Source organism: Patagioenas fasciata, chromosome 1 (genome assembly GCF_037038585.1).
Source record: "Patagioenas fasciata isolate bPatFas1 chromosome 1, bPatFas1.hap1, whole genome shotgun sequence".
In the NCBI taxonomy this organism is placed as follows: domain Eukaryota; kingdom Metazoa; phylum Chordata; class Aves; order Columbiformes; family Columbidae; genus Patagioenas; species Patagioenas fasciata.
This window is the reverse complement of record NC_092520.1, coordinates 1,493,361-1,519,484: the sequence shown is the minus strand read 5'-3', so window position 1 is coordinate 1,519,484 and position 26,124 is coordinate 1,493,361. Positions and strand designations below refer to the sequence as shown.

The 26,124-nt window shown below is 53.1% G+C and overlaps 1 protein-coding gene across 2 annotated transcripts in view; it reads left to right on the top strand.

Moving 5' to 3' along the window:
- The window catches only part of CLPB (ClpB family mitochondrial disaggregase), an 84,015-nt gene extending 59,992 nt beyond the window's left edge, over positions 1–24,023 (top strand). Inside the window, exons 8-16 of one of the 2 annotated variants that reach the window (XM_065835084.2) lie at positions 5,434–5,511; positions 7,878–7,933; positions 10,267–10,311; positions 14,067–14,228; positions 17,039–17,195; positions 20,731–20,804; positions 21,464–21,583; positions 21,975–22,079; positions 23,244–24,023. In XM_065835084.2, the coding sequence (XP_065691156.2) occupies positions 5,434–5,511; positions 7,878–7,933; positions 10,267–10,311; positions 14,067–14,228; positions 17,039–17,195; positions 20,731–20,804; positions 21,464–21,583; positions 21,975–22,079; positions 23,244–23,495 (1,049 nt within the window). In that variant the 3' untranslated portion in view covers positions 23,496–24,023. The remainder of the gene's footprint in view (positions 1–5,433; positions 5,512–7,877; positions 7,934–10,266; positions 10,312–14,066; positions 14,229–17,038; positions 17,196–20,730; positions 20,805–21,463; positions 21,584–21,974; positions 22,080–23,243) is intronic. The other variant, XM_071811587.1, reaches the window with a different exon arrangement.
- Positions 24,024–26,124: the final 2,101 nt, after the last annotated feature.

Sequence of the window (26,124 nt, the reverse complement as noted above, 5' to 3'; positions counted from 1 at the left end):
ACCAGAGCTGATGTCCCATTGTGTCCTAGGATGGCATCGTTGTCCCTCTTGCTGAAACTGAAACGGGTTGTGGGCAAAATGGGAGATGTGCCAGCCAGACCTGGGGATGTGGTGGCCCCTCTTGGGTGACAAACAGGGCTTCTCAGCTTTTCCAGGCCTCAGGAGCACTGAGGTCCTCAAATATCTCACAGGATGAGAGGAAACAGCCTCAAGTTGCGCCAGGGGAGGTTGAGGTTGGATGTGGGGAACAATTTCTTCCCCAAAGGGCGGTGGGGCATTGGAACAGGCTGCCCAGGGCAGTGCTGGAGTCACCATCCCTGGAGGGCTGGACAGACGGACATGAGGTTCTCAGGACATGGGGCAGTGCCAGGGATGGGTTATGGTTGGACTCCATCATCTTGAGGGCCTTCTCCAACCAAAATGATTCTGTGATTCCAATATCTCATCATTTTAAGGCTGCAGGTTGATCTAACCAACCCACTAATGATGGTCGTAGAATCATCATAGAACCACAGAATGGCCTGAGCTGGAGGGACCCACAGGATCACGGAGTCCAGCTCCTGTCCCTGCAGTGACAACCCCACAGGTCACCCCGTGTGTCTGAGGACGCTGTCCAGTCTCTTCTTGAACACTGTCAGGTTGGGCCGTGACACCTCCCTGGGAGCCTGTTCAGTGTCCAGCACCTCTGGGGAAGAACCTTTGCCTCATGTCCCACTGACCCTCCCTGGCATCACCTTCCAGCTGGGATCTCACTTGGAATCACAAGCACTAACTCGATGGTTTATATCCCTGGGTTTTCTCTAAGTGAGACAAGCATTTCCCCATAAAATCCGGTACCCTGCTGCGGAGGAAAGTGAAAAAAGACCGTACTTAACCTCACAGCCTTCAGACACTGAACGTGCTGACCCTTGCCAGTGGTCATTCCGTGCCCTGAAGCCAAAGCTTATTACCTTTATTATCTTAGCCGAGAGAGCTGCAGAAATTGTCGGCGGTCACATTATTCCCCATAAATTAAAAAAAACGTATATATAGATCTATATATATGTCCATCCTGGGTATTTGACCTCACATCTGCATCTGCTGTGATAAAGGACAGGGAAGGAGCATGTGCAGCCCCAGAAAGGACACGCGGTGGGATGTGGATCTGCTGGGGGACAGGCTGAGAGAGTTGGGGTGTTCAGCTGGAGAAGAGAAGCTCCAGGGAGACCTTAGTGCGGCCTTTCCTGACTTAAAAGGGGCTGAGAAGAAAGATGGGGACAGACTTTAGAGCAGGGCCTGTTGTGACAGGACAAGGGGTGATGGGTTAAACTAAAGGAGGGAGATTCGGGCCGGACATGAGGAAGAAATTGTTGCCCTGAGGGTGGTGAGAGCCTGGCCCAGGTTGGCCAGAGAGGTGGTGGCTGAACCATCCCTGGAGACATCCCAGGCCAGGCTGGACGGGGCTCTGAGCAACCTGAGCTGGTGAAGATGTCCCTGCTCATGGCAGGGGTGGCACTGGGGGAGCTGGGAAGGTCCCTTCAACCCTGTGTCCTCTTGACACCCACCCTGAGATATTGATCCATTGATCACATCCATCTCAGCTTCTCTTCTCCAGCTCAACAGCCCCACATCGCTCGATGTCTCCTCAGCACAAAGATGCTCCAGACCCCTCAGCATCTTTGTGTCCCTCCCTGGACTCTCTCCAGCAATTACTTGTCCTTCCTAAACTGGGGAGCCTGGAACTGGACCCAGTGCTGCAGCCCGGCTCTAAGCCTGACCTTATTAAGCCTTGAGAGGAGTCAGGACTTATTATCATGGCCAGTGCACTGGCTGACACATCTCAATTGTGTCCAGACACAAACCAGCATCTCTCATGGTGCTGGGGCTGCAGTTCCCATTAATTCCCCAATCCCTCGCTGGGTAGATATGCCCTGAACATTCGGTTTAAATTGGACTCTTTTGGCTGTTTGGACTGAACCCCTGCGTAGCACAGTGATGAAAACTTCCTGGAAAGGCCTGTGGGGCATTGGAACAGGCTGCCCAGGGCAGTGCTGGAGTCACCATCCCTGGAGGGCTGGACAGACGGACATGAGGTTCTCAGGACATGGGGCAGGGACAGGGCTGGGGAACGGTTGGATTTAATGACCTAAATGTTCTTTTTCAACCAAAGCGATTCCATGATTGTACCTTCAGGGGAACTCCCACCCCTTCTCCAGAGGAACCCCCATCATGGACTCCGCAGGGATTAGGGGTTCAGTCCCGCTCCTCTTTGCAGCTCACTCCGATAGTTCATCACCCTCACAATTAAAAACCGTCCTGCCTTATTTCTAGTCTGGATTCATCCACCCCCAGCCCCTGCAGCGTGTTCATTTTCTCTGCTAGACAAGCAACCCAAGTCGATCCTCAAACCTCTTGGCGTTAACCTCAGTACATTGATTTCTTTTCCGTGCAGTTTTCAGGCTCGCTCGAGGCTTTGCGCTCGTTTTCCTAATCCTGAGCAGATCTCTCGCCTTCCACCTCACCCCAAATCCAGAGACGGGCCCGGAGGAGCTCAGCGTGGCCAGGTCTGCCCGGAAACAGCAGCAGCTCCAGAAGCATCGTGGCAAATCCACGTGAGATTCCTCGGGAATGTTGCGCTTGAGCTGCTGCTGTTTGACATCCTCCCACCGCGTCTCCTGCAGGCAGAGGCGGCTTTTCACCACCAGTCTGTGGCCAACGATATTCAGCTTCATCCTACCTGCAAAATTAAAGTATTTGCTGAATATTTCCCGTATTTTACTCTCCCTGTTCCTGCAGGAAGAGCTCTTTGTGTGCCACACATATCCAGGATGCCTTTCTTAGGACCCTTTGAATGTCCCATGCCCCGTCAAGCAGAGCATTTTGAGGACTGACCTTCTCTTTGAGATCCACTTCATAATCCCCCAGTTTTAAAGGAAAAGCCAAACCCACCGCTTCCCCCGGTGCCACTTCTGGGGACACACGAACAGCGGTGACCCCGGGGCTGGGGACAAGGACAGCGATTCAGTCCCAGGCCGCGTTTTGGGGATGACAATCACAAAGAGAAGCGTGGTTTTATTCCTGCTTTTGCTCTGAGCTTTGCCATGCAGCGTCATTTCAAGAGCTTTATTTTAAAGAGCTGCAGCACCACTCAGATCTCCAATGCCGCCCTTTTCCTCTGCTACCTGAAAAATAACACAGATGATAATTCTTGGGCGCCTTGCCCATTTTATGCCCCGCTTTTATCAAGCAGAACGTGTCGCGTCCTCGGTCTGGCCGACATCTGGCAGCTGCCGTGCGCTGATGGAAAAGCTCCTTGCTCCTCGGAGCCTCCCCCTCATTTATAACGCCGCGCAGTTCGCGTTTATGTCGCTTCTTATAAAATATCGCAAAACCGCTTTACAACGCGCACCGATCCGTACGGCAGGAATAACTCTTTTTAAGAGCTGTAATAGAGGCCGTGTTTAAATAATGCAGATAAATCAGGGAGATGGAGCTGGGAGTCCGTCCCTCTCCCGGTGAAGCGGGAGCTGGAAATTCAGCGTATTGCGGATCTCTGAGCAACCTGAGCTGGTGAAGATGTCCCTGCTCATGGCAGGGGTGGCACTGGGGAGCTGGCAAGGTCCTTCAACACAAACCATCCTCTCTGATCCTCTTGACACCCACCCTGAGCTATTGATCCATTGATCACATCCCTCTCAGCTTCTCTTCTCCAGCTCAGCAGCCCCAGCTCTCTCAGTGTCTCCTCATCACAAAGATGCTCCAGACCCCTCAGCATCTTTGTGTCCCTCCCTGGACTCTCTCCAGTGATTCCTCGTCCTTAAACTGGACCCAGTTCTGCAGATGTGACCTCACCGGGGCAGCAGAGGGGGAGGAACAACCTCCCTGATCTGCTGCTCACACTCTTCCTCACACACCCCAGGTACCGTTGGCCACAGGGCACATGGGTGGCTCTTGGTCACCCTGTTGTCCCCACGACTCCCAGGTCCTTCTCCACAAGCTGCTTCCCAGCAGCTCAACCCCAACCTGTGCTGGTGCCGGGGGTCGTTCCTCCCCAGGGACAGGACCCTGCACCGGCTTTGGTTGCATTTCATAAAATCACAGAATCATTTTGGTTGGAGAAGCCCCTCAAGATCATCGAATCCAACCATAACCCACCCCCGGCACTGCCCCATGTCCTGAGAACCTCCTGTCCGTCTGTCCAGCCCTCCAGGGATGGTGACTCCAGCACTGCCCTGGGCAGCCTGTTCCAATGCCCCACAGCCCTTTGGGGAAGAAATTGTTCCCACATCCAACCTCAACCTCCCCTGGTGCAACTTGAGGCCGTTTCCTCTGCTCCTGGCGCTTGTTCCTGGGGAGCAGAGGCCATTTCATTACATTCTTCAATAAAGAATGTCCCCGTGTCCCATTGACACACATCCTTACAAACATCGTGAAATGAGAGGCTGGTTCCTCCTTTAGAAGATCCAAGTGAGATCTGAAGCCCCTGCGGATTTGGGAAGAATGAACTCAATGAGCTTGAGAGGCTTTTCCAACCAAAACAATTCTGTGATTCTATGAATTATTTCCCTAACGAAAAGGAGCAGTTACAAACCGTTGTGCTGAACCAGGGCCGCCACTTTTGTGCTCCACAGCCCCGATCCACCCTGCCGGTCGCTACATTTGCTCCTCTTGTCTTCCAAAGCCGTTTCTTATCTCCCAGCTAAGCCCAGTGCAGCGATGTCACTGGTTTGGAGGCTCTGCAGATGGGCTGAATCTCACCTGGGGTGGCTGGGGATGCTTGGGGGGGTCAGAGGCATCCCCAGCTCTGTCCTGGTAGGACTGGGAATGTAGGGGGTAATCAGGTGTTTCTGTTTCCAAACCCTCTTTATGTTTTGCAGAATTTTCCATCGGTATCTAACCAGGATGCCCTTGGGTGTCGCCATCCAGAGAGGTGCAGAGATACCAGCTCTCCTTTCCCAGCCCTTCCTGCCTTGTGCCAATTCAGACCTTCAATCACCTCCCTCATCCCTGGGAAATAACGCAGAAACCCCTCTAAACCTGCTCTTTATTCGCAGAAAAGTTGCATTTGCGAGCTGGCGACACAACTCGCTTCACCCTCCCCTCGCCAGCCCCATCTTTGCTCCGTCCATCCGTCCGTCCGTCCGTCCGTCCGTCCCCCCCTCCCCACCGTCTCCCTGGCAACGCCGAGTGCACATCCTGGAAAAAAACTTTATCCGAAATCTGCTCTGGGCAGCTTTCCAAATCCATGCTAACCTGATTAGGTGTCTCTGGGGCCTTGGCTGCCTAATCGAATTAGAGAGCACTAATGGCAGCGAGGACTTGGAGTGGGCAGAGAGCAGTAAAACAGAGTGTGTACTTAGTGATAATTACACTTGCTTTGCTGGCATTGATTTATACGCCTTTTTCTTCTTCTTCTTCCCACCCCCGCTTTGTTTTGCTCGTCTGGAACCGCAGCGATTCGGAGGAAGGAAAATGGCTGGTACGACGAGGAGCACCCGCTGGTTTTTCTTTTCTTGGGATCATCCGGAATAGGTAACATGAGAGGGACCGAGAGCCCCGAGGGGGCTGCGACGGGCTCACCGCGTGGCTTTTCCACAGAAATACCAGTTAAAAACGCTGTTATCCCTCCGACTGGTCACCCAGTTCCTCATCCCATGGGGAAACCACCACCAGACTCCATTCGCACACAAACGCTGAATTACCCCAGGGGACCCTCTAAGGCTCAAAATAGGGCAATTTTCACAAGGGAAATGTGATTTTTCGCAGCTTTCTAGTGGGAATGTCTGTTCCTTGGGTGGGGAAATACTCAAATTTGCTGCTTGCAAACCCAGTTTCTGCTCATCTCGCTCCTCTGCATTGCTTTGTAATGATGGGGTTTTATTGACGGCAATATTTGTCCGTGAGCGCAATAAAACGCAACACGACAGCTGATGGGTTTGAGGGATGGACAAATTACTTTTACCCAGGGAAATTAAAAACAAAACACACTCAAAAACCATATTTAAAGTAACCAAATGGTGACATTTGCAACAACCCGGGTACTTGTGGCCAGGAAGGCCAATGGTACCTGGGGTGGGTTAGAAGGGGGTGGTCAGTAGGTCAGAGAGGTTCTCCTGCCCCTCTGCTCTGCCCTGGGGAGACCACACCTGGAATATTGTGTCCAGTTGTGGCCCCTCAGCTCCAGAAGGACAGGGAACTGCTGGAGAGAGTCCAGCGCAGCCACCAAGATGCTGAAGGGAGTGGAGCATCTCCCGTGTGAGGAAAGGCTGAGGGAGCTGGGGCTCTGGAGCTGGAGAAGAGGAGACTGAGGGGGGACTCATTCCTGGGGATCAATATGGAAAGGGGCAGTGTCAGGAGGATGGAGCCAGGCTCTTCTGGGTGACAACCAGTGACAGGACAAGGGGCAATGGGTGCAAACTGGAACACAGGAGGTTCCGCTTAAATACAAGAAGCAACTTGTTTGGGGTGAGGGTGTCAGAGCCTGGCCCAGGCTGCCCAGGGAGGTTGTGGAGTCTCCTTCTCTGCAGACATTCAAACCCGCCTGGACCCCTTCCTGTGGAACCTCAGCTGGGTGTTCCTGCTCCATGGGGGGATTGCACTGGATGAGCTTTCCAGGGCCCTTCAGCCCCTGACATTCCAGGATTCTGGGATTCTGTGCTTCTCCTGCATCCGCTGGCTCCCGGTGCCGGAGGGGTTAACACCACGGGACACCCGCGGCGATTTCTGCCTGAGCAGATCCAGGTGTTAACTCAAAATGAGTCACTATAAAGCTGTGTAAAAACAATCAAAAGCATTTTTGAGACCTCATTGCGCTGCTTAGAGCAGGTTGGAAGGCTCGGGAATGCCAATCGGTACCTCGCCAGTTCCCATCTATTTCCCTGGGTTGTTAGTTTTATTATTGTTATTATTATTCTTTTACAGTGGTAAAAATGAATATTGAAAAAAGAAAAGAAAGCAAAGCATCAGAGAGTTTTATAGTATCAAATGGATGTTTTATATAGGTCTTGATGTCACAGCAATCCGAAAGCTCAAATATGTGCAAATATCTGATGTGTCTTCACATTTCAGCGGATTCTCACCGCCATGAAGCATTTAAAGATCCATTCACAGAGATATACGCACACAATATGTGTAAATACACATATAGAAGTATACACCTACACGGTAGCACCTACAATACAGCAACGGCCAAAGTCGACAAAGCTGGAACTGCACTGAAATGCTGCATTTTGGCAGAGATTTCAGCCGCCGGAGCAGGCGAATTCCCGTTTTCCAGCCCTTTCTGTGATGATCAAATTAAACGATCCTGCGGATCCGAGCGATCCATCGTCAGCCAAATACAGCTGTGGCGGGGGGGGTTGCGCCAGATGTGTATTTGTTTTACCTAGTTTGGGTTTTAAGGCACGTTTCTTTAAATGTTAAATATTTGTTTGGATATCTACATAGCAGAGGGAAATGGATTTGCTGGGGATGTTGCCAACACAGGGTGGATCTTGCCTGTTTAATTAATTTCTCCCTAAATGGGTGCGTTTGGAGAACAGGATCTGACCTTGTGTGGGCTGGTGTGGGTACTCATCCCTATCCATGCGCATTTTCTCCTTTACTTATTGTTCCTAACCCTACAATTTTATGCCAATCACCTTATATAAACCAAAAAAAGGAAGATTATCCAATTTCCGTGATGTTCTTTATCGAGGAATTAAAAGACATCGCACGCGACGCCGAGAATATTGATGGTAAACGTGGCAAAAATCTGATCTAACCACACCTTATTGTGGAAAAAAGATAAAGATGTCTCTCCCCATCGTGTAAGAATCGACTGTTAAAAATGAAACAGCCAACAGACAGACGGACGGGGGATAAACCTGGTCTAACATGTCTCTTCTTATTTGGCGCAGGTAAAACGGAGCTGGCCAAGCAGACAGCCAAGTACATCCATAAGGATGTCAAGAAGGTAACGCCGCGTCCCTTCGCTTCTCACTATCCGGGTGGTTTTTGATAAGGGGGTGAGTTTGGTTGCTTGGTGGGGTTTGTTGTCTGGCTTTGCTAGGCTGGGAGTCCAGCTTAGCGGTCAGCCCGGCTACACAGCAGCGCCGTGGAAGAGAAACAGGAGGTAAAATGGAGCCATACATTACCCCTATATTTAAATTGTAAAAATCTAAATGGATTTGACAATGTCCTGTGTCCCCCATTTGAGTTTGGTGCCATTTTGACATCCTGTGTTGTGAACATATATTTTTTGCCTCTCTTGCTAATAACACTGTAAATTATCAGAAGGATCAAATACTGCAAATCCCCTTTAGGTGTCCCTGGCTGCACCACTTGTCGCATTGTGCCGGTGCAGACGATGGAGCATTGATTTTGTCCTCCAGCTCTTAGCGCTGAAATATTTGGCATCTAAAACAGCAGCAGCTTTTTGTGCCGTTGGAGTTTGTTTTCCCCTTCACAATTTGTAGCGGTGCTGGGTTGGAGTTATTTCCAGGCCCTGGTGGCTTGGTAGGGGGATAGTTCAGTCTGAGGTTTTAAACCAGCGAATATTTAAAGCTGGGCTCACTGATTCACACAAGGCCAGAGCTGGGGAATAGGAGGAAACGCAAGATTAATTCCTCTCCCCAACATCCTCCAGCAGAGAACGGCCACGAGGTAAAACGACACATTTAGGAAGAAGATCAAAAGCGAACGATGCTATAAAAATGGCTCTTCTGGTTTCTTTTCCTCGTCCTTCAATAATTGCCTTCCCCAAGCAATAAATCCCAGCTCCCCATCCAAGCACCTTCACCCCGACTCCCACAGCTGGAACTGCTCAACGCTCGGCCAAACATCAAACGGAAATAACACTTAAACACCGAATGTTGCATTAATTCGGTAGCGAGCACAAATGGGAGTTTTATTGGTAATGAATCGGCTCAGCCGGCGGTGCCGTAACGAGCAGCGGGAGGGAGTCACCAACCGACCGGCGGTTGTGGGGCTGCACAGGTTCATAGGAACTGATGCATTAAGAATGGAGAAACCCGTATATTCTCATTTTTGTGCTGCTAGAAAGGTTGGAAGGTGCTGATGTCCTTACCCAGCCCCGTGGTGCGGACAGAGCGGGGAGGTTGGGAGCAGGATCGGACCGAACCTGAACAAGTCCTGCAGATGACGTTCCTTGCTGTGCACCTCGCCAGGATTGGGCCTCGCTTTTGTAGACCTTGCTCTGCTTTAGGCAGTTTGTTCGTATTTTAATATTTTGTGAGATAATATCACAAAATCATAGAACCATTTTGGGTGGAAAAGCAGAGGAAACGGCCTCAAGTTGCGCCAGGGGAGGTTGAGGTTGGATGTGGGAACAATTTCTTCCCCAGAGGGCTGTGGGGCATTGGAACAGGCTGCCCAGGGCAGTGCTGGAGTCACCATCCCTGGAGGGCTGGACATGAGGTTCTCAGGACATGTGGCAGGGACACAGCTGGGGGAACGGTTGGACTTGATGACCTTAAAGGTCTTTTCCAACCAAAATTATCTCTTCTCTTCTCTTCTCTTCTCTTCTCTTCTCTTCTCTTCTCTTCTCTTCTCTTCTCTTCTCTTCTCTTCTCTTCTCTTCTCTTCTCTTCTCTTCTCTTCTCTTCTCTTCTCTTCTCTTCTCCTCTCCTCTCCTCTCCTCTCCTCTCCTCTCCTCTCCTCTCCTCTCCTCTCCTCTCCTCTCCTCTCCTCTCCTCTCCTCTCCTCTCCTCTCCTCTCCTCTCTTCCCCTCTCCTCTCTTCCCCTCTCCTCTCTTCCCCTCTCCTCTCTTCCCCTCTCCCTCCTCTCTTCAAACCTGTAGAAACTGGAGTAGAGCTCCAAGCCCAGGAATTTCAGTGTCTACAGTGATTCATCACTTTTCAAATTCAAAAAGGGGAGCTGGGGCAGTAACTGTAAATTCTCTGACAATGTTATCTATTTAAGTTGATCACCCATCAACCCATTTTACTTCAGTTTATAATTTTGATTTTATTTTTACGGAGAGGCATTGCATTCTTCCTGTGATTTATTTCTGAAAAGCTGAGCCACGGTAATATCCATTTTACTTAGCAAACGGCGAGCTGCTGGTTCAGTCCCAGCTGTGTCGCTCCGGCTCTAGCGACGAGCACAACATCTGGAGGGGATCTCGGCCGGGGGCTCTGAGCCTGTGTTGGAAATGGTCCTGTCCCTCTTTGAGAAACCGCCATCGTCTTCCTCAGAATAACCCTTGGCATTTTGTGGTGGATCTTCTAAATGTAATGAATCTTGGAGCACATTCATCAAATACTGTGTTTTGTCTTTCTCTTGCAGGGCTTCATCAGACTGGACATGTCGGAGTTCCAGGAGAGGCACGAGGTTGGTAAATGGGCCGTCTCTGCTTCCAGGGGGTGTAGAGTCAAGTTTAATTGTTAATTTAAACAAATCCCATCCATTCCCTCGTTCCCCTGTGTTCAGTCCCTGTCCTGGTGGTGCTGAGCATCTCCCCGCTGCCACCAAATGTGACAAACTTCAGTCTCACCCTGGCAGGAGCATCCAGGACCTTCCCAAATTCCTTCCATGTCCTCCAGAATCTGTTTGGAGAGCCGAAGGGGATGCACGGCAGAGCAACAGCAGTTGCTGTGGGTTGTATGTTGAATTCCAATACAGGAAATACCAACCAAAAAGCAACTTTAACTCAGGGAAATCAGGAGCAGAGACCAAGGAGCAAGGAAATGTTTAACGATTTGTGACCGATGCCGTAGCTTCTGCACGTGGTGTCGACCCTTGGGGGAAGAGCAGCCGAGAAGAGATGATACTGTCCATGAAATCTGCAGCCTGGGCAGAGCCGCGTGCTGTAGAACACCCACCGGTGCTGGGGCTGCCTGTAGACCCGGGCCTAGGCAGGCTGAGCTCAACCCAAAGCCCCATTCCCCTCCTTACCCTTACACATTGCCGAGTCCAGTGTGGGATCACCGCCTCTGCGTGTCTCCCGTGGGAAAAAAAGGGGAGAATCCAGCCAAAAACAGGACCATGGTGCAGAGTACACCCCTCCCATCACACCTCCTGCCTAATTCTGGTGGGACACGTCCCCCCCAGAGCTGGGGGGGGCCCTAAATCCCTCTGAAGATCCTTTTTCTCCCCAAAAAGCAACAAGATCCTAGCTGAGACAGGATAAATCTGTTCATAACATTTCTCTTTTGATGGCTGCGTAGAGGCCTTGTTTTTTATTGATGCTGTTGGTGAGGTGCACCCAAGTCCCCAAAACATGGGGTGAGGAGCATCTCATGAGGAATCTGAGGATCAACCCCATAAACATCAGAGCTGCTGCGTTGTGTTATGGAGACAGGAGGAAGACTCAGGACCGGGACCCTCATGCTCGGCGTGCTGGGCTGTGACAAGGGCTGATCTGCGTTTCAACCTGGGACCCTCAGCACCATCATCGGGAACCACAGGACCCTCAAACAGCCAGAAAAGGTCCAAAAAATGTGTTATTTTATCCAAAGCAGCAAAGGGATGTGGGAAGAGAAAATAAAGGCGCGCTCACAGCTGGCCTGATAAATGGGTTACAATGGGGTCCTACGCTGTAGAACCAAAAAACAGACAAAAATAAAGCCGTGTTGATGATTCAATACAAAGGAAGAGGGGTCAGGAGTAGCAGCGTGAGATATAAAATACTGCGCCATGACGAAGACAAGAGGCAGAGCAACGGGAAGGCATAAAGCAGAGAATTGCGGCCAGAGCAATGTACATTTTTCAAGCAAACGAGGATCAGGTCAGCCCAGGAGACAGCGGCCTTGGAAGGAGCCTCACGTAGCCCCGGGCACTGCGAAACAAATGTAAGGAATTAGCTAATTAGCTGCTGTTGGCTAATTGAAGCAGTGGGACACCCCTCGCAGTGGGAGCTGGAGATGAGGGGATTGCAGCTCTACCTGGGCAGACGCCTCGTATCACTCGGAAAAAGGAACCACTTGAGTGGGACAATCACAGAACATCGAACACCAGGTTGAAGGGACCACAAGGATCCTTAGTCCAACTTTTCTTGGCACAAGCCCCCTCTGGATGAGCTGGCCCAACTGAATCTTAAACATCTTCATTGTTGGGGAACCCACCACTTCCCTGGGGAGATGGTTCCAATGGCTGATTGTTCTCATCAGGAAACGTTTCCCTCTTGTGTCAAATCAGAATCTCCCCAGGAGTAACTTGTACCCATTGCCCGTTGTCTTTTCCATGGGACTCCTTGTACAAAGGGAGTGTCGTCGCCTTTGTAGCCACCCTTGAAATACTGACCATGGTGATGAGGTCTCCCCTGAGCCTTCTCTTCTAAGGCTGAACATGCCCAGTTCTCTCAGCCTTTCCTCAAATGGATCATAGAATATATGATCCTGGTACGAATCACAGGATGGTTTGTGTTGAAGGGACCTTCCCAGCTCCCCCAGTGCCACCCCTGCCATGACAGGGACATCTTCACCAGCTCAGGTTGCTCAGAGCCCCGTCCAGCCTGGCCTGGGATGTCTCCAGGGATGGTTCATCCACCACCTCTCTGGCCAACCTGGGCCAGGCTCTCACCACCCTCAGGGCAACAATTTCTCCCTCATGTTTGGCCTGAATCTCCCTCCTTTAGTTTAAAACCATCACCCCTTGTCCTATCACAACAGGCCCTGCTCAGAAGTCTGTCCCCATCTTTCTTATGGGCCCCTTATAAGTCTGGAAAGGCCACACTAAGGTCTCCCTGGAGCATCTGTTCTCCAGCTGAACACCCCAGCTCTCTCAGCCTGTCCTCCCAGCAGAGCTGTTCCAGCCTCGCATCATTCCTGGGGCTCCTCTGGCCCCTCTCCAGCAGCTCCATGTTCCTCCTGTACAAGTTTGGTACCAGGTGGCACTGGCCATGGAGAAGCTCCTGTGGCTCCTCTGCCAGCCCCGCAGAACCAGGCTCACCAAAAATGGCTCACCAGCATGGACGTGCCACAACACACGTGGCTTTCGTCATTCACCAGCACTGAGACCACGACAGGCTCACCCTTCAGCTCTGCTGCCTCCTCCTCTAGGATTTAGGAGAGGATTTGGGATTTTGCTCCACAAACTCCTTCTGCTTCCCATACAACCTCTGCACGTCCAGCATCCTGGAGAACCACGCGGGTTAACAAACTGTTATCCTTTTCAGCTTTTCCACACCTAAAGACGCACCCACAGACCCCGATTGCTTGAGAAGATGTGGAGATGAGATTCTTAGGGACATAGTTCAGTGACAGTGTTGGGTTAGAGGTTGAACTCGATGATCTTGAGGGTCTTTTCCAACCAAAATGATTCTCTGATCCTATGAAAATGCTCCGAGCTGTACGTCAAAAATTGTCATTTTTACCAAAATATTTCTGTTGTCAAAAGTATTCTTCTAAATAACTTATACATTTTTAAACCTCATTTAAAAAATCTTGATGTCAAGTAGTGAAGCTGGTTGTTGATACAGGAAGAGTATTTTCCTTGTGGCCTCTTTGATTCCCCACCAGAGCCACCTGCAACTCGCAATCCTTTCAATTCTTGGTCTTAAAAAGGCTAAAGGAGATGAAAATGGGTCTTGGGCAGCTGGGATGGGTCATTGGGACACTGGTTAGAGAAGCAGAGGTGGTGCCTGATGGGTCACTGAGACACTGATTAGAGAAGCAGAGGTGGTGCCTGATGGGTCACTGGGACACTGGTTAGAGAAGCAGAGGTGGTGCCTGATGGGTCACTGAGACACTGGTTAGAGAAGCAGAGGTGGTGCCTGATGGGTCACTGGGACACTGGTTAGAGAAGCAGAGGTGGTGCCTGATGGGTCACTGAGACACTGGTTAGAGAAGCAGAGGTGGTGCCTGATGGGTCACTGGGACACTGGTTAGAGAAGCAGAGGTGGTGCCTGTTCTCCTGCCCATGGCAGCTCCTGCAGATTCTGCTGCTTAAAGCTCTGGGCGAGATAATTGCTCAGCAGCCACTGATTGTTGCCTATTGAGCTGATTTTGGGATACCTGGGGTGCAACAGATATCACGAAGAACATCAAACTTGATTTGTTGGAGCAAAGAATGGTGGCTGCCTGTTGAGCGACCCATTCCTGGCATCTCCACATCAACTTCTTTTGTGTCTTGTTGCGTCCTTCTAGGTCGCCAAGTTTATCGGCTCCCCGCCGGGCTACGTGGGCCACGAGGAGGGCGGGCAGCTCACCACCAAACTGCGGCAGTGCCCCAACGCCGTGGTGCTCTTCGACGAGGTTGACAAAGCCCACCCTGACGTCCTCACCATCATGCTGCAGCTCTTCGATGAGGTAAATCCATGCTTTCGGGGTCAGGGTTTGCACAGGGGCCTTTTGGGAGGTGACAGCGAGCGGTGTGATGGACCACGGCTGCGGGAGAGGTGCTGGAGTGGAGCTGGAATGCTCCAGATCAACAGTCCCTTCCAAACAAAGGACATCTCATTAATTACTAGTTTTCGGTTCAGCTTCATTAATTTTTCATTCTTCAGGTGTCGCGTGATTTGTCTCACACCTTCCCCCCCCCTGAAAATAGCGTCATAGAATTGTAGAATCATGGGATTGTGGAATCGTGGGATCGTAGAATCATGGAATCATAAAATAACAGAATCGTAGAATCATGGAATCATAAAATAATAGAATCATAGAACCATGGAATCGTAGAATCATGGAATCACAGAATCACGGAATCATAGATTCATGTAATCATGGAATTATGGAATCATGGAACTATGGAATCATAAAATCATGAATCATACAATCTTGGAATCACAGAATCCTAGAATGGTTTGGGTTGGAAGGGAACTTAAAGATCCCTTTTGTCCCCGCCAAGGACAAAACTCTTCAGGTAGCTCCCTAAGAAGAGTCTGGGGCTGCTTCCCAGGAAGAAATTGTTCCCATATCCAACCTCAACCTCCCCTGGCGCAACTTGAGGCCGTTCCCTTTGCTCCTGGCGCTTGTTCCTGGGGAGCAGAGCCCGACCCCCCTGGCTCCAAGCTCCTTTCAGGCAGTTCAGAGATCAGAAGGTCTCCCCTCAGCTCCTGTTCTCCAGCTGAACCCCCCAGGTCCCTCAGCCGCTCCCATCACACTTGTGCTCCAGCCCCTCACCAGCTCCATTCCCTCCTCCATGCCCTGTAGGTCTCTGGGAAAACTCCCAAACTTCTCCAGGAGTGTGTTGGCCTCCTCTGCAGTCCCAAATAGCAGCTCCGGACTCCTCCAAGGTACCTACCCAAGGAGCTTTGACAATGCTGAAGGCAAGTCCGTGCCCGATACTCTTCCCAGGGATCTCCACACCCAACAGCACGCGATCCTGCTGGCAGTGGGAAGGAGATATGGTACTCATGGATTGGCCATGAACCGGCAACGTGCGCTTGCAGCCCAGAAACCACCCGTGTCCTGGGCTGCATCCCCAGCAGCGTGAGCAGCAGGGGGAGGGAGGGGATTCTGCCCCTCTGCTCCGCTCTGGTGAGACCCCCCTGCAGTGCTGGTCCAGCTCTGGGTCCTCAGCACAGGACACACATGGAGCTGCTGGAGAGGGGCCAGAGGAGCCCCAGGAATGATGCGAGGCTGGAACAGCTCTGCTGGGAGGACAGGCTGAGAGAGCTGGGGTGTTCAGCTGGAGAAGAGAAACTCTAAGGAGATCTTAGTGTGGCCTTTCTGGACTTAAAAGGGCCCATAAGAAAGATGGGGACAGACTTTTGAGCAGGGCCTGTTGTGACAGGACAAGGGGTGATGGTTTGAAACTAAAAGAGGGAGATTCAGGCTGAATATGAGGAATTGTTGCCCTGGGGGTGGTGAGAGCCTGGCCCAAGTTGTCCAGAGAAGTGGTGGCTGAACCATCCCTGGAGACATCCCAGGCCAGGCTGGACGGGGCTCTGAGCAACCTGAGCTGGTGAAGATGTCCCTGCTCATGGCAGGGGTGGCACTGGGGAGCTGGGAAGGTCCCTTCAACCCAAACCATCTGTGATTTTATGATTCTACGTTTCTATACTCACTGTCTGAGGGAGGCAGCACAAAGTCCTTGATTTTGTAGCCCTTTGCTGTCCCGTGGTCTGTGGGGACGCTGGGCACACGACCTGTCCTGTGCAGCTGCCACTCTTGCACAATCTGGTGAGACCCATGGACAACCTCTTGTCTCCAGGCTCTGCATCTCTGCATCCCCTCACATGTGAGCTCCTTGGTTTATTTTTACAGTCCTGCTCTGTCCTCAGAGGCAACCAAACTCCAGAGCAACATACTGCGAGCTTTTGTTTGTTTGCTTTTTATTTTAAGGATTAATAACACCATTTTTTCTTGCATAGATCATGGCAGCAGCAGCTAAATGTGAAATCAATTCCTGTACCACGCACTTGACAGGGCAATAACCCAAATGTTAATCTCAAGCACCCAACGAGGATTTGTCTCATTGTGCTGGATATCTGCTGCTGGAGACATATCGAGGAAAGAAACGGCCTGGGGAGCTGCTTGGTTTTTTCCTTCTTTTTCTCTCTTTATTTTATTAATCAAGAGAACAGGTACTTTTGCAGGGTTCCTGCTCTGGTTTGGCAGGAGGAGGATTGTGGAGGCTACAGCAAACAGGTTTAGCAGGCGATCCTATAGACAGGAGGGATGTTCTCTGTTGCCTTTTGCTGTCACTGCTGCTCTGCTGCTTGATCCCGCTCCCTTAGAGCCTGGCTTTGAGAATCCTCAAATCCTGGGGGCAGTTTTGGGCCCCTCATGCCAAGAAGGGCCTTGGGGTGCTGGAGTGAGTGGAGAGAAGGGAACGGAGCTGGTGAGGGGCTGGAGCACAAGGGTGATGGGAGCGGCTGAGGGAGCTGGGGGGTTCAGCTGGAGAACAGGAGCTGAGGGGAGACCTTCTGATCTCTGAACTGCCTGAAAGGAGCTTGGAGCCAGGGGGGTCGGGCTCTGCTGCCCAGGAACAAGCGCCAGGAGCAGAGGAAACGGCCTCAAGTTGCGCCAGGGGAGGTTGAGGTTGGATGTGGGAACAATTTCTTCCCCAAAGGGCTGTGGGGCATTGGAGCAGGCTGCCCAGGGACCCGTCTCCTTTTTGCCTCATGTCCCCTGCCGCCTGCTCACGCTGCTGCTGTCGCTGGGTGTTGTTGCAGGGCAGACTGACGGACGGGAAGGGGAAAACCATCGACTGCAAGGATGCCATCTTCATCATGACCTCCAACGTGGCGAGTGATGAGATCGCCCAGCATGCGCTGCAGCTGCGGCAGGAGGCCATGCAGATCAGCAAGAAAAGGATCGCAGAGAACTTAGGTATCGGTCTTTCCACGTGCTGCCCCAAATCCCAAAAAATCTGCCTCCTTCCTCACTTTCTTTAGACTCACAGAATCACAGGATGGTTTGTGTTGAAGGGACCTTCCCAGCTCCCCCAGTGCCACCCCTGCCATGAGCAGGGACATCTTCACCAGCTCAGGTTGCTCAGAGCCCCGTCCAGCCTGGCCTGGGATGTCTCCAGGGATGGTTCATCCACCACCTCTCTGGCCAACCTGGGCCAGGCTCTCACCACTCTGGCTCATCCATCCCTCTGCCGGGAGGAGCCCCCAGACCCCCGGGCTGTACCCCCGCTCCTCATCCCTGCAGCCAGTCTCCACCAACATGTCCTGCAGGCCCCGCAGCCCTGGGACAAGCTGGGGAGATGCTCCTGTGCCAGAAGGGCAAGCACCTGCTTGATCTTTTATCCTCCCTCTCTGCTCTGTGGTGGTGAGGCCACATCTGCAGAACTGGGTCCAGTTCTGGGCTCCCCAGTTGAAGAAGGACAAGGAATCACTGGAGAGAGTCCAGGGAGGGACACAAAGATGCTGAGGGGTCTGGAGCATCTTTGTGATGAGGAGACACTGAGAGAGCTGGGGCTGCTGAGCTGGAGAGGAGAAGCTGAGAGGGATGTGATCAATGATCAATAGCTCAGGGTGGGTGTCAGAGGATGGAGCAGACTCTGTTCAGTGGTGCCCAGCGCCAGGATGAGGGGCAACGGGCACAGACTGAAACACAGGAGGCTCCATCTGAACATGAGCAGAACCTTGTGTGCTGGGAGGTGTCAGAGCCTGGCCCAGGCTGCCCAGAGCGGGTGTGGAGTCTCCTTCTCTGAGACATTCAAACCCCCTGGGATCCTGTGTGATCTGCTCTGTGACCCTGCGTGAGCAGGTGGGTTGGACTGGATGATCTCCAGGGGTCCCTTCAACCCCAACCAGTCTGTGATGCTGTGATTCTGTGGTCTTCTCTGCCTGTCTCTGGGAAGCCGAGTTGTTGCCTCCTGGGATGATCTGTTGCTGAGAAGTCCCACCCCCCAATCTCCACCCATCTCCCTCTGCTTTGGGCTTCCCCTGTTCTGAAATCCTCCTTATGGAAGTGCTGGAGTTACCATCCCTGGAGGCTTGAACAGAGATGAGGTTCTCAGGACATGAGGCAGTGCCAGTGGTGGGTTAGTTATGGTTGGACTCGATGATCTGGAAGAGCTTCTCTAACCAAAATGATTCTATGATTTGAGATCTCATCCTCCAGAGGGAGATCACATCTTTGGCAAAGGGTTTATATCCCACCTCCCATCCTTCCTGATCCTCCGCTCTCTTCCCGTTGTGTCCTCACCCTTTCATCCTCCCAGGACCCTTCCCAGAAAAGCCTGGGCCTGGTACAGGTGCTCACATTAAAGAGGAAGAGTTTTGTTCCTTCCAAAAATAGAACTGAGCTTAATCAGTTTTACTCCACCTCAGAATGGGGGCCCTGAACCCAAACACCCTGTAGAAAACTTTCCAAAAGGGTGAATTAGGGTAATAAAAGCACAACTGGGCAGCTGCTGAGATTTGAACCAAACGGCTGCTGAAGGCAGCAGAGAATCCCAATTTATTTGTGACCCCACCACCACCATCACCAGCCAGTTGGTGACAAATCCAGTGGCACCAGTGACTGGATGGTCTCTGCTTTGCCAAGTACAGACAGACAGATGGACAGACGGCGATGGCTGTGCCCAGTAAACAGCCACGGCATCACATCCACGGGAGCACGAGAAAACGCTGGATTTTGGCTTCAAATCTATTTCCCAGCTTCTTTTCACGTCTCTTTATTCGAAGACGCTGATGCCCAAAGTGACGTAATTCAGAATCTTTAGACTTCAATCACGCCAGGTAAAGGACAAAGCGCGCCCGCCGCTGAACTTTGGAGAATAACATTTTCAAATGCCAAACGCTTTTCAGCTAAATGAGGAAAGCATTGAATTTTAATTTCTCCGGCCGTACGGCAGACAGCTGCAGCGAGCCGCCAGAGCTGCACAGCGCATTTCGGCTCCGGAGCCTTGCCCTCAATTGAGTTTTGTGGAGCTCCTCGCCATTTCCATGAGCTCTTTGGCTCGGAAATCCTCCTGCGGCAGCGCCCGGTTCAGCGCCAGCGCCCGGCCGGGCAGATAAATGGGAAGATAAGAGCGAAGGAGCTGCTGCCGCAGCGTCTGTTTGTCTGTCCGTGCAAGCAGTGAACGCGAATTCTGGGGGCAGCTCCGTCCCTTCTGTCTTTTCCAGCTCTGCTCCTCCAGAACGCCACAGCAAATTCCTGTTATGTACCCAAAGAAACCCCTTTCAACAGAAAAGTGATGTTAACCCAAATCCTCATAAGCAAAGACCCCCAGCTCCCTTCAGACCCACAGACTGCTCTGTGCATCTCCCCACCCAGGGACCACGAACGTGCTCGTGTTTGCTGTGGGGGGATGGAGAAGGGGCGATTCCACAGGATTTTGTTGCACATCTCGGTCCCATGCAAGATGTGAGGGATCTCCCTGTGAGCATCCTCGCATTAAATAGCCCCTGGATTTAAATACCTGAAGATGTAGGAAGAAATGAGGCGGTAAAGACAAAGGGGGTTTGGGCGGCAGAGGCGTAAATCCTGGGATTTGAGCCGTTGTGGTTCGGAGCGGGGAGTTGGGAGCCGGCCAGAGCCTGGCTCCATCTGCAGTCAGCGCGGGGAAGTAGATTCTGGATGGAGCTTTGCTGCAAACAGACTGAAATGGGGTTTGCTGCTTGCTGAAGGGACCGATGGTCACGAAACATAGAGCATTTTGGTTGGAAAAGCCCCTCAAAATCATCAAGTCCATTCCCTGACCCCTGTCCCTGCCCCATGTCTTGAGAACCTCATGTCCGTCTGTCCAGCCCTCCAGGGATGGTGACTCCAGCACTGCCCTGGGCAGCCTGTTCCAATGCCCCACAGCCCTTTGGGGAAGAAATTGTTCCCCACATCCAACCTCAACCTCCCCTGGTGCAACTTGAGGCCGTTTCCTCTGCTCCTGGCGCTTGTTCCTGGGGAGCAGAGCCCGACCCCCCTGGCTCCAAGCTCCTTTCAGGCAGTTCAGAGATCAGAAGGTCTCCCCTCAGCTCCTGTTCTCCAGCTGGACCCCCCAGGTCCCTCAGCCGCTCCCATCACACTTGTGCTCCAGCCCCTCACCAGCTCCATTCCCTTCTCTCCACTCACTCCAGCACCTCAAGGGTTTTCTTGGCGTGAGGGGCCCAAAACCGCCCCCAGGATTCAAGGTTTGGCCTCCCCAGTGCAGGTGGTTCCTTGCTGGGCAGAGCGGTGGGACCCTCCATGGAGCAGCCCCGGGTGATGATGTTCATCATGTAATGGGCACCAGCTCCCAGATCTGAGGTTTGCGGGGGCCGAGTGAAGGCTCCTCCTCCCCAAAATCCCCAGGAGCATCTCTCGGGGTGCAGGGCAGAGAGCGGAGACACATGTGAAGGTCCAAGGTGGCACCTGGGTTTCCCTCTGGACCATGTTCCCCTGTCCCCACCAACACCCCTCTCCTCTCTTTCAGAGGACGTCCAGGCCACCGAGAAGATCACCATCTCCAAGCAGTTCAAGGAAAAGGTCATCCGCCCCATCTTGAAGGTATAGACGATTTTTCACCATCTCAGGTGTCCTGAGCTTTGGCCGCTTGGTCATTTGATGCAATATCCTCCCCCAGCTGTGAGATAAGCGATGTGACATCCATTTTTAATTGTCACCCTCTAAGAATCACAGAATGGGTTGGAAGGCACCTTTGCGTAAGGTCAGAGCCCAGCCGAAATAAATAAATCACAGTTTCTTCTTCATCCCTGTGCTCTTGTATTTAGAGCAATAATGCGAGACAAGAAGGGGAATGTGGGGTGGGAGGTGTTGCTGTGGGATTTGGGGGGTTCTCTGCTCTCCCGGGGTCACCGTGGGCTGCCGAGGGGCCGGAAAACACGACGGTGACATCCCGGGGACGTGAAGTTTCTTTAAGACATTTCTGAATCCCTTCAGGGCTCTGCTCACCCTCCTGCACAGCCCAAGGATTTGAGCGAGTCATTTCTAGTTCTTCTGGTCACCTCCAGAAGAATTAATTGCCCCTGCTGAGAGGGGGGACAATTAGTTAATTAATTAATTAGTGACCCAAGAGATTTCGAGCTCTGTGGGGTGCGATGGGCCGGTTCCTCACCCTGTGGATGCCACAGGAGGTGGAGGTGACCCCTGGGGACCATCACCACTGTCCCCATGGGGTCACCAACCCATCCCCTTTGTCCCCACAGGCTCACTTCAGACGAGACGAGTTCCTGGGGCGCATCAACGAAATTGTCTATTTTCTGCCTTTTTGCCACTCGGAGCTCATCCAACTTGTCAACAAGGAGCTGAATTTTTGGGCCAAGAAGGTAAAAAACCACTCGTGGGCTTTCGAGGTGACTTCACAACTGATACATGAGTGGGAGGAGCCTTCATCCCGCTGCATCTTCACCATAGTCTTACCCACTCCTCAAAGTGAGGGGACCCTGTATGAGTGGCTTCTTGGGACAGTTGTTGGGGCAGGGATGAGCTTCAGGCCATGTTCAGATACATTAATTAATTAATCTTTGCACATCCGAGCTCGTTGTGGGGGCTAAAGAGGAATTAGGGGACCACTCACTTGGTGGAGCTCTCGGTGGCCTTTTGTCCTCGTCCCAGGGACACCCACACCTTGTGGTGTCCCCACTGCCCAAGGAATGGGCCACTAGGGCTGCCCAAAGGCACCGGTAACTCTTCTTCCTCCTCTTCCTCACCCCTCAGGCCAAGGCGAGGCACAACATCACCCTGCTCTGGGACAGGGAGGTCATGGACGTGCTGGCCGACGGCTACAACCTGCACTATGGTGCCCGCTCCATCAAACACGAGGTGAAGATGTTTGTTTGCGGATGACACCAAGTTGGGTGGCAGAGTTGATCTCCTGGAGGGTGGGAAGGATCTACAGAGGGATCTGGATGAAGGGCCACCAGCATCCTGGCTGGGACCAGCACTGGTGTGGCCAGCAGGCCCAGGGCAGTGACCGAACCTGTGCTGGGACCTGGGGAGGCCAAACCGCCAATCCTGGGGGCGGTTTTGGGACCCTCACACCAAGAAAGGCCTTGAGGTGCTGGAGCGAGTGGAGAGAAGGGAACGGAGCTGGTGAGGGGCTGGAGCACAAGTGTGATGGGAGCAGCTGAGGGACCTGGGGGGTTCAGCTGGAGAACAGGAGCTGAGGGGAGACCTTCTGATCTCTGAACTGCCTGAAAGGAGCTTGGAGCCAGGGGGGTCGGGCTCTGCTCCCCAGGAACAAGCGCCAGGAGCAGAGGAAACGGCCTCAAGTTGCCCAGGGGAGGTTGAGGTTGGATGTGGGAACAATTTCTTCCCCAAAGGGCTGTGGGGCATTGGAACAGGCTGCCCAGGGCAGTGCTGGAGTCACCATCCCTGGAGGGCTGGACAGACGGACATGAGGTTCTCAGGACATGGGGCAGGGACAGGGGTGGGGGAACGGTTGGATTTGATGGTCTTGAGGGGCTTTTCCAACCAAACCGATTCTACGGCTCTAAAGCCGAGGATGGAGCACAGGTGAAGCCTCTGGTATCTCCCCGAGCCCTGCTGCACATGGGGAGCACTGGGAGGGGTTTATGTTTGGCTCTGTCTCCCAGAAGAGGGTCCTCACAGCTCCAGAGGAAGATGTTCATGGTCTGTGGGAGGAAAGAAACAGAGAATAAATAGGTTGAGCAGGATGTTCTGGGATCCTGCACTGCCCGAGGGTGGGAAGGAGGCTGCTGGCAGAGATTTTCTGGTGGAAACTGTTGTTTTTCATCAGACCAGACATGAGGAAGAAATTGTTGGCCCTGAGGGTGGTGAGAGCCTGGCCCAGGTTGGGCAGAGAGGTGGTGGATGAACCATCCCTGGAGACATCCCAGGCCAGGCTGGACGGGGCTCTGAGCAACCTGAGCTGGTGAAGATGTCCCTGTCATGGCAGGGGGGGCACTGGGGAAGCTTTAAGGTCCCTTTCACCCCGAACCATCCTGTGATTCCCTGATTCTTCAGGTGGAGCGGCGCGTTGTGAACCAGCTGGCGGCCGCCTACGAGCAGGACCTGCTGCCCAGGGGCTGCACCTTGAGGATCGCGGTGGAGGATTCGGACAAGCAGCTGCTGAAAACCAAAGACAGCTCTTCCCCCGGGGAGGAGAAAACCAAGAGCCCAACCCTGCGGCTGGAAATCGTGGAGAAAGACAGCAAATCCCGAAAACTGGACATCCAGGCGCCCCTGAACCCGGAAAACATCGCTTATTTCTTATAGACAGCGACAAGCACGCTCTGCCCTGACAATAAAGACACCGAGACCTCGGTTTTGCAATGTGGCCCCGTTGGAGAGGTAGTGGGACAGGGACAGGGACAGGGACAGGGGCAGGGACAGGGACAGGGACAGGGACAGGGACAGGGACAGGGGCAGGGACAGGGACAGGGGCAGGGACAGGGACAGGGACAGGGACAGGCAGGAGCTGCCCCATGTCCCCACGTTGAGCTCAGAGCTGTGGGTCACAAGGTGCAGCGCTGGCGTTCAGGGACACATTTGGTGGAGGGTTCTGGGGTTGCACTCGACGCAAGAAAAGGTGACGGAGCTTTTTTAACGCGGGGGAAAAGCAGATTTCAAACCGACCGGGGAGGAGTTGTCATTCCCCAAAAGGGTGACCAGGTTTGCCAGGTGGGACTGTGACTGGAGGGGACAGGGACCGAGGGTGCGACAGCTTCATTTGAAAAGCCACCAGACACTCCGTATTTTGCCCACTTCTCTTAATTTATTGCAATAAACGCGGCGCAGACAGCATTCTGTGTCTGGTGTGGGGAGCACGAGTGGACAGAACACAGCTCAGGGGCTCCTGCTCGTCACCGGGAGCCGTGACCAGCACCAGGATGTCCCCCCATCCCAGCCGGGTGACATCCCTCCCTCATCCTCCTCCTGCTGCTTTTCTTCTGTCCCATTCCCAGGAAATATGGAGTATTTGGGATTTAACCCACCTGCCCAAGGTGTTCCCGCTGTCAGAGCTGGAGAAAAAGTCCCTGACCAAAAGAGATGGAACCTCTGGGGACGTGTGAGCGCTGGGACAGGGGCACCCAGGGGTGAGGGTGCCCCCTCTGCACGGTTTTGGGGTGTGCCTTGAGGGCTCTCACACCAAAGGGCAGATGAGGGGTTTTGGGGGAAAATCCCATTTTCTCCCAACTTTCCCCAAACATCCAGCTTGCCGGGGGTGTGGGGTCCTGGGCACGTGTGTCCCCTCCCTGGCTGGTGACATTTCCCTGGGGACAGCGTGTCCCGTGGTGTGTTCGGGGCGCTCGGTCTCCACACCAAGACGGTGACGCTTTCCCAGCGCGGCTGTGGCTCCTCTGGTCGGTGACGTCTCACGGGGGCGGATTGCGAAGAGCAGGAAATTAAATACAGGAGGAAATAATAACCCTCCCGAACTAATCAACTGTAAGTCACGGTCCCTCGAGGATGGGGACGGATCAGAGGTGGCTTCCCGTGTGACACGGCAAAGTCCCCGAGCGTCCCTGCGGGGGCTGAAACTCACGTTCCATGGGACACAAGAGTTACGGGGGGGCTGCCCCGAACCCTCTTTCTGTCCCTTTACCTGTTCTGGGGCTTTGTTAGGGATGGGGACATTGAGTCCCCCCAGAGCTGCGTTTGGCCAAGGATGTGAACATGATGGAGAAAAACCTCATGCTGGTGGTTTGGAGGTGTCCCCTGAACCCCCATTTCAATGCTGGTGACAGAGCCGGAAGGGACGTGGGGACCAGGGGGTTGTTGGATGGGGACAGGGGTGTCCGGCAGCAGGTTTGGCCTTTCCGAGCCACTCGCGGTGTGCGGTGACAGGACAGCAGGACACCCGGAGCGGGTTTGTGTCCCCAAAAAGGTTTTGGAGCATCACTGGGTTTTTTGGGACCCTCCCAAATTGGGGTTTGCTCCTCCGGGAGGACCAGGAGGAGGTTGAGCCGCCACCATAGGGATGGTGACTCCATTGGGAGGTTGATGGCTCCATGCGCCGCCAGCACCTCCGTGTCCTTGCCCAGGAGCGCGGGTGGAGCCAGGGTTTGGGGAGGGGCTCCCCAAAAACACCGGGGTGCCTCATAGGATGGCAAGTGACATCCCCAAATCTGCTGTCACCTCCTGCAGCCGTGTGATGCTGGAGAACATGTGTTCGGGAGGGACATGGGGCTCGGGATGGGCAGCGCCGGGGTCCCTGGGGTCCCAAAACCAGGGGGTTCGGGGAGAAATGGGGCTGGAAGTGGCAGGCGCTGCAGGGGGGGAATGGGGACAGGGCTGAGCGTGCGGGGTGTGTGCATGGGAGTGCACGAGTGTGTGCACAGGTGTGTATGAGGGCGCACGAGTGTGTGCAGAGATGTGTATGGGGGTGTGTACAGGAGTGCACGAGTGTGTGCACAAGCATGTATGGATGTGCATGGGAGTGTGTGTGCATGGGAGTGCACAAGTGTGTGCTTGGGTGTGTACATGGGTGTGCACAGGGGAGTGCACAGAAGAGTGCATAGTTGTGCATTTGTGTGCAAAAGTGAGTGTGTACATGGGTGTGCATGGGAGTAAATGAGTGTGTACACAGGGCTGCATAAGTGTGCATGGCTGTGCATTGATGTGTGCACAGGTGTGTATGGGAGCGCATGAGTGTGTATGGGCATGCATGACTGTGCACAAGTGTGTGCACAGGTGTGTGCACAGGCTTGAATGAGAGTGCATGAGTGTGTGCAGGAGTGCGTGCATGAGTGTGTAAGGGCATGCACAGGTATGCACAAGTACACGCATGAGTCTGTGTATGGGTGTTTATGGCTGTGTGCATGGGAGCGCACAAGGGTGTGCACAGGTGTGTATGGGTGTGCATTGGGATGTGTGCACGGTTGTGCATGTCTGTGCATGGATG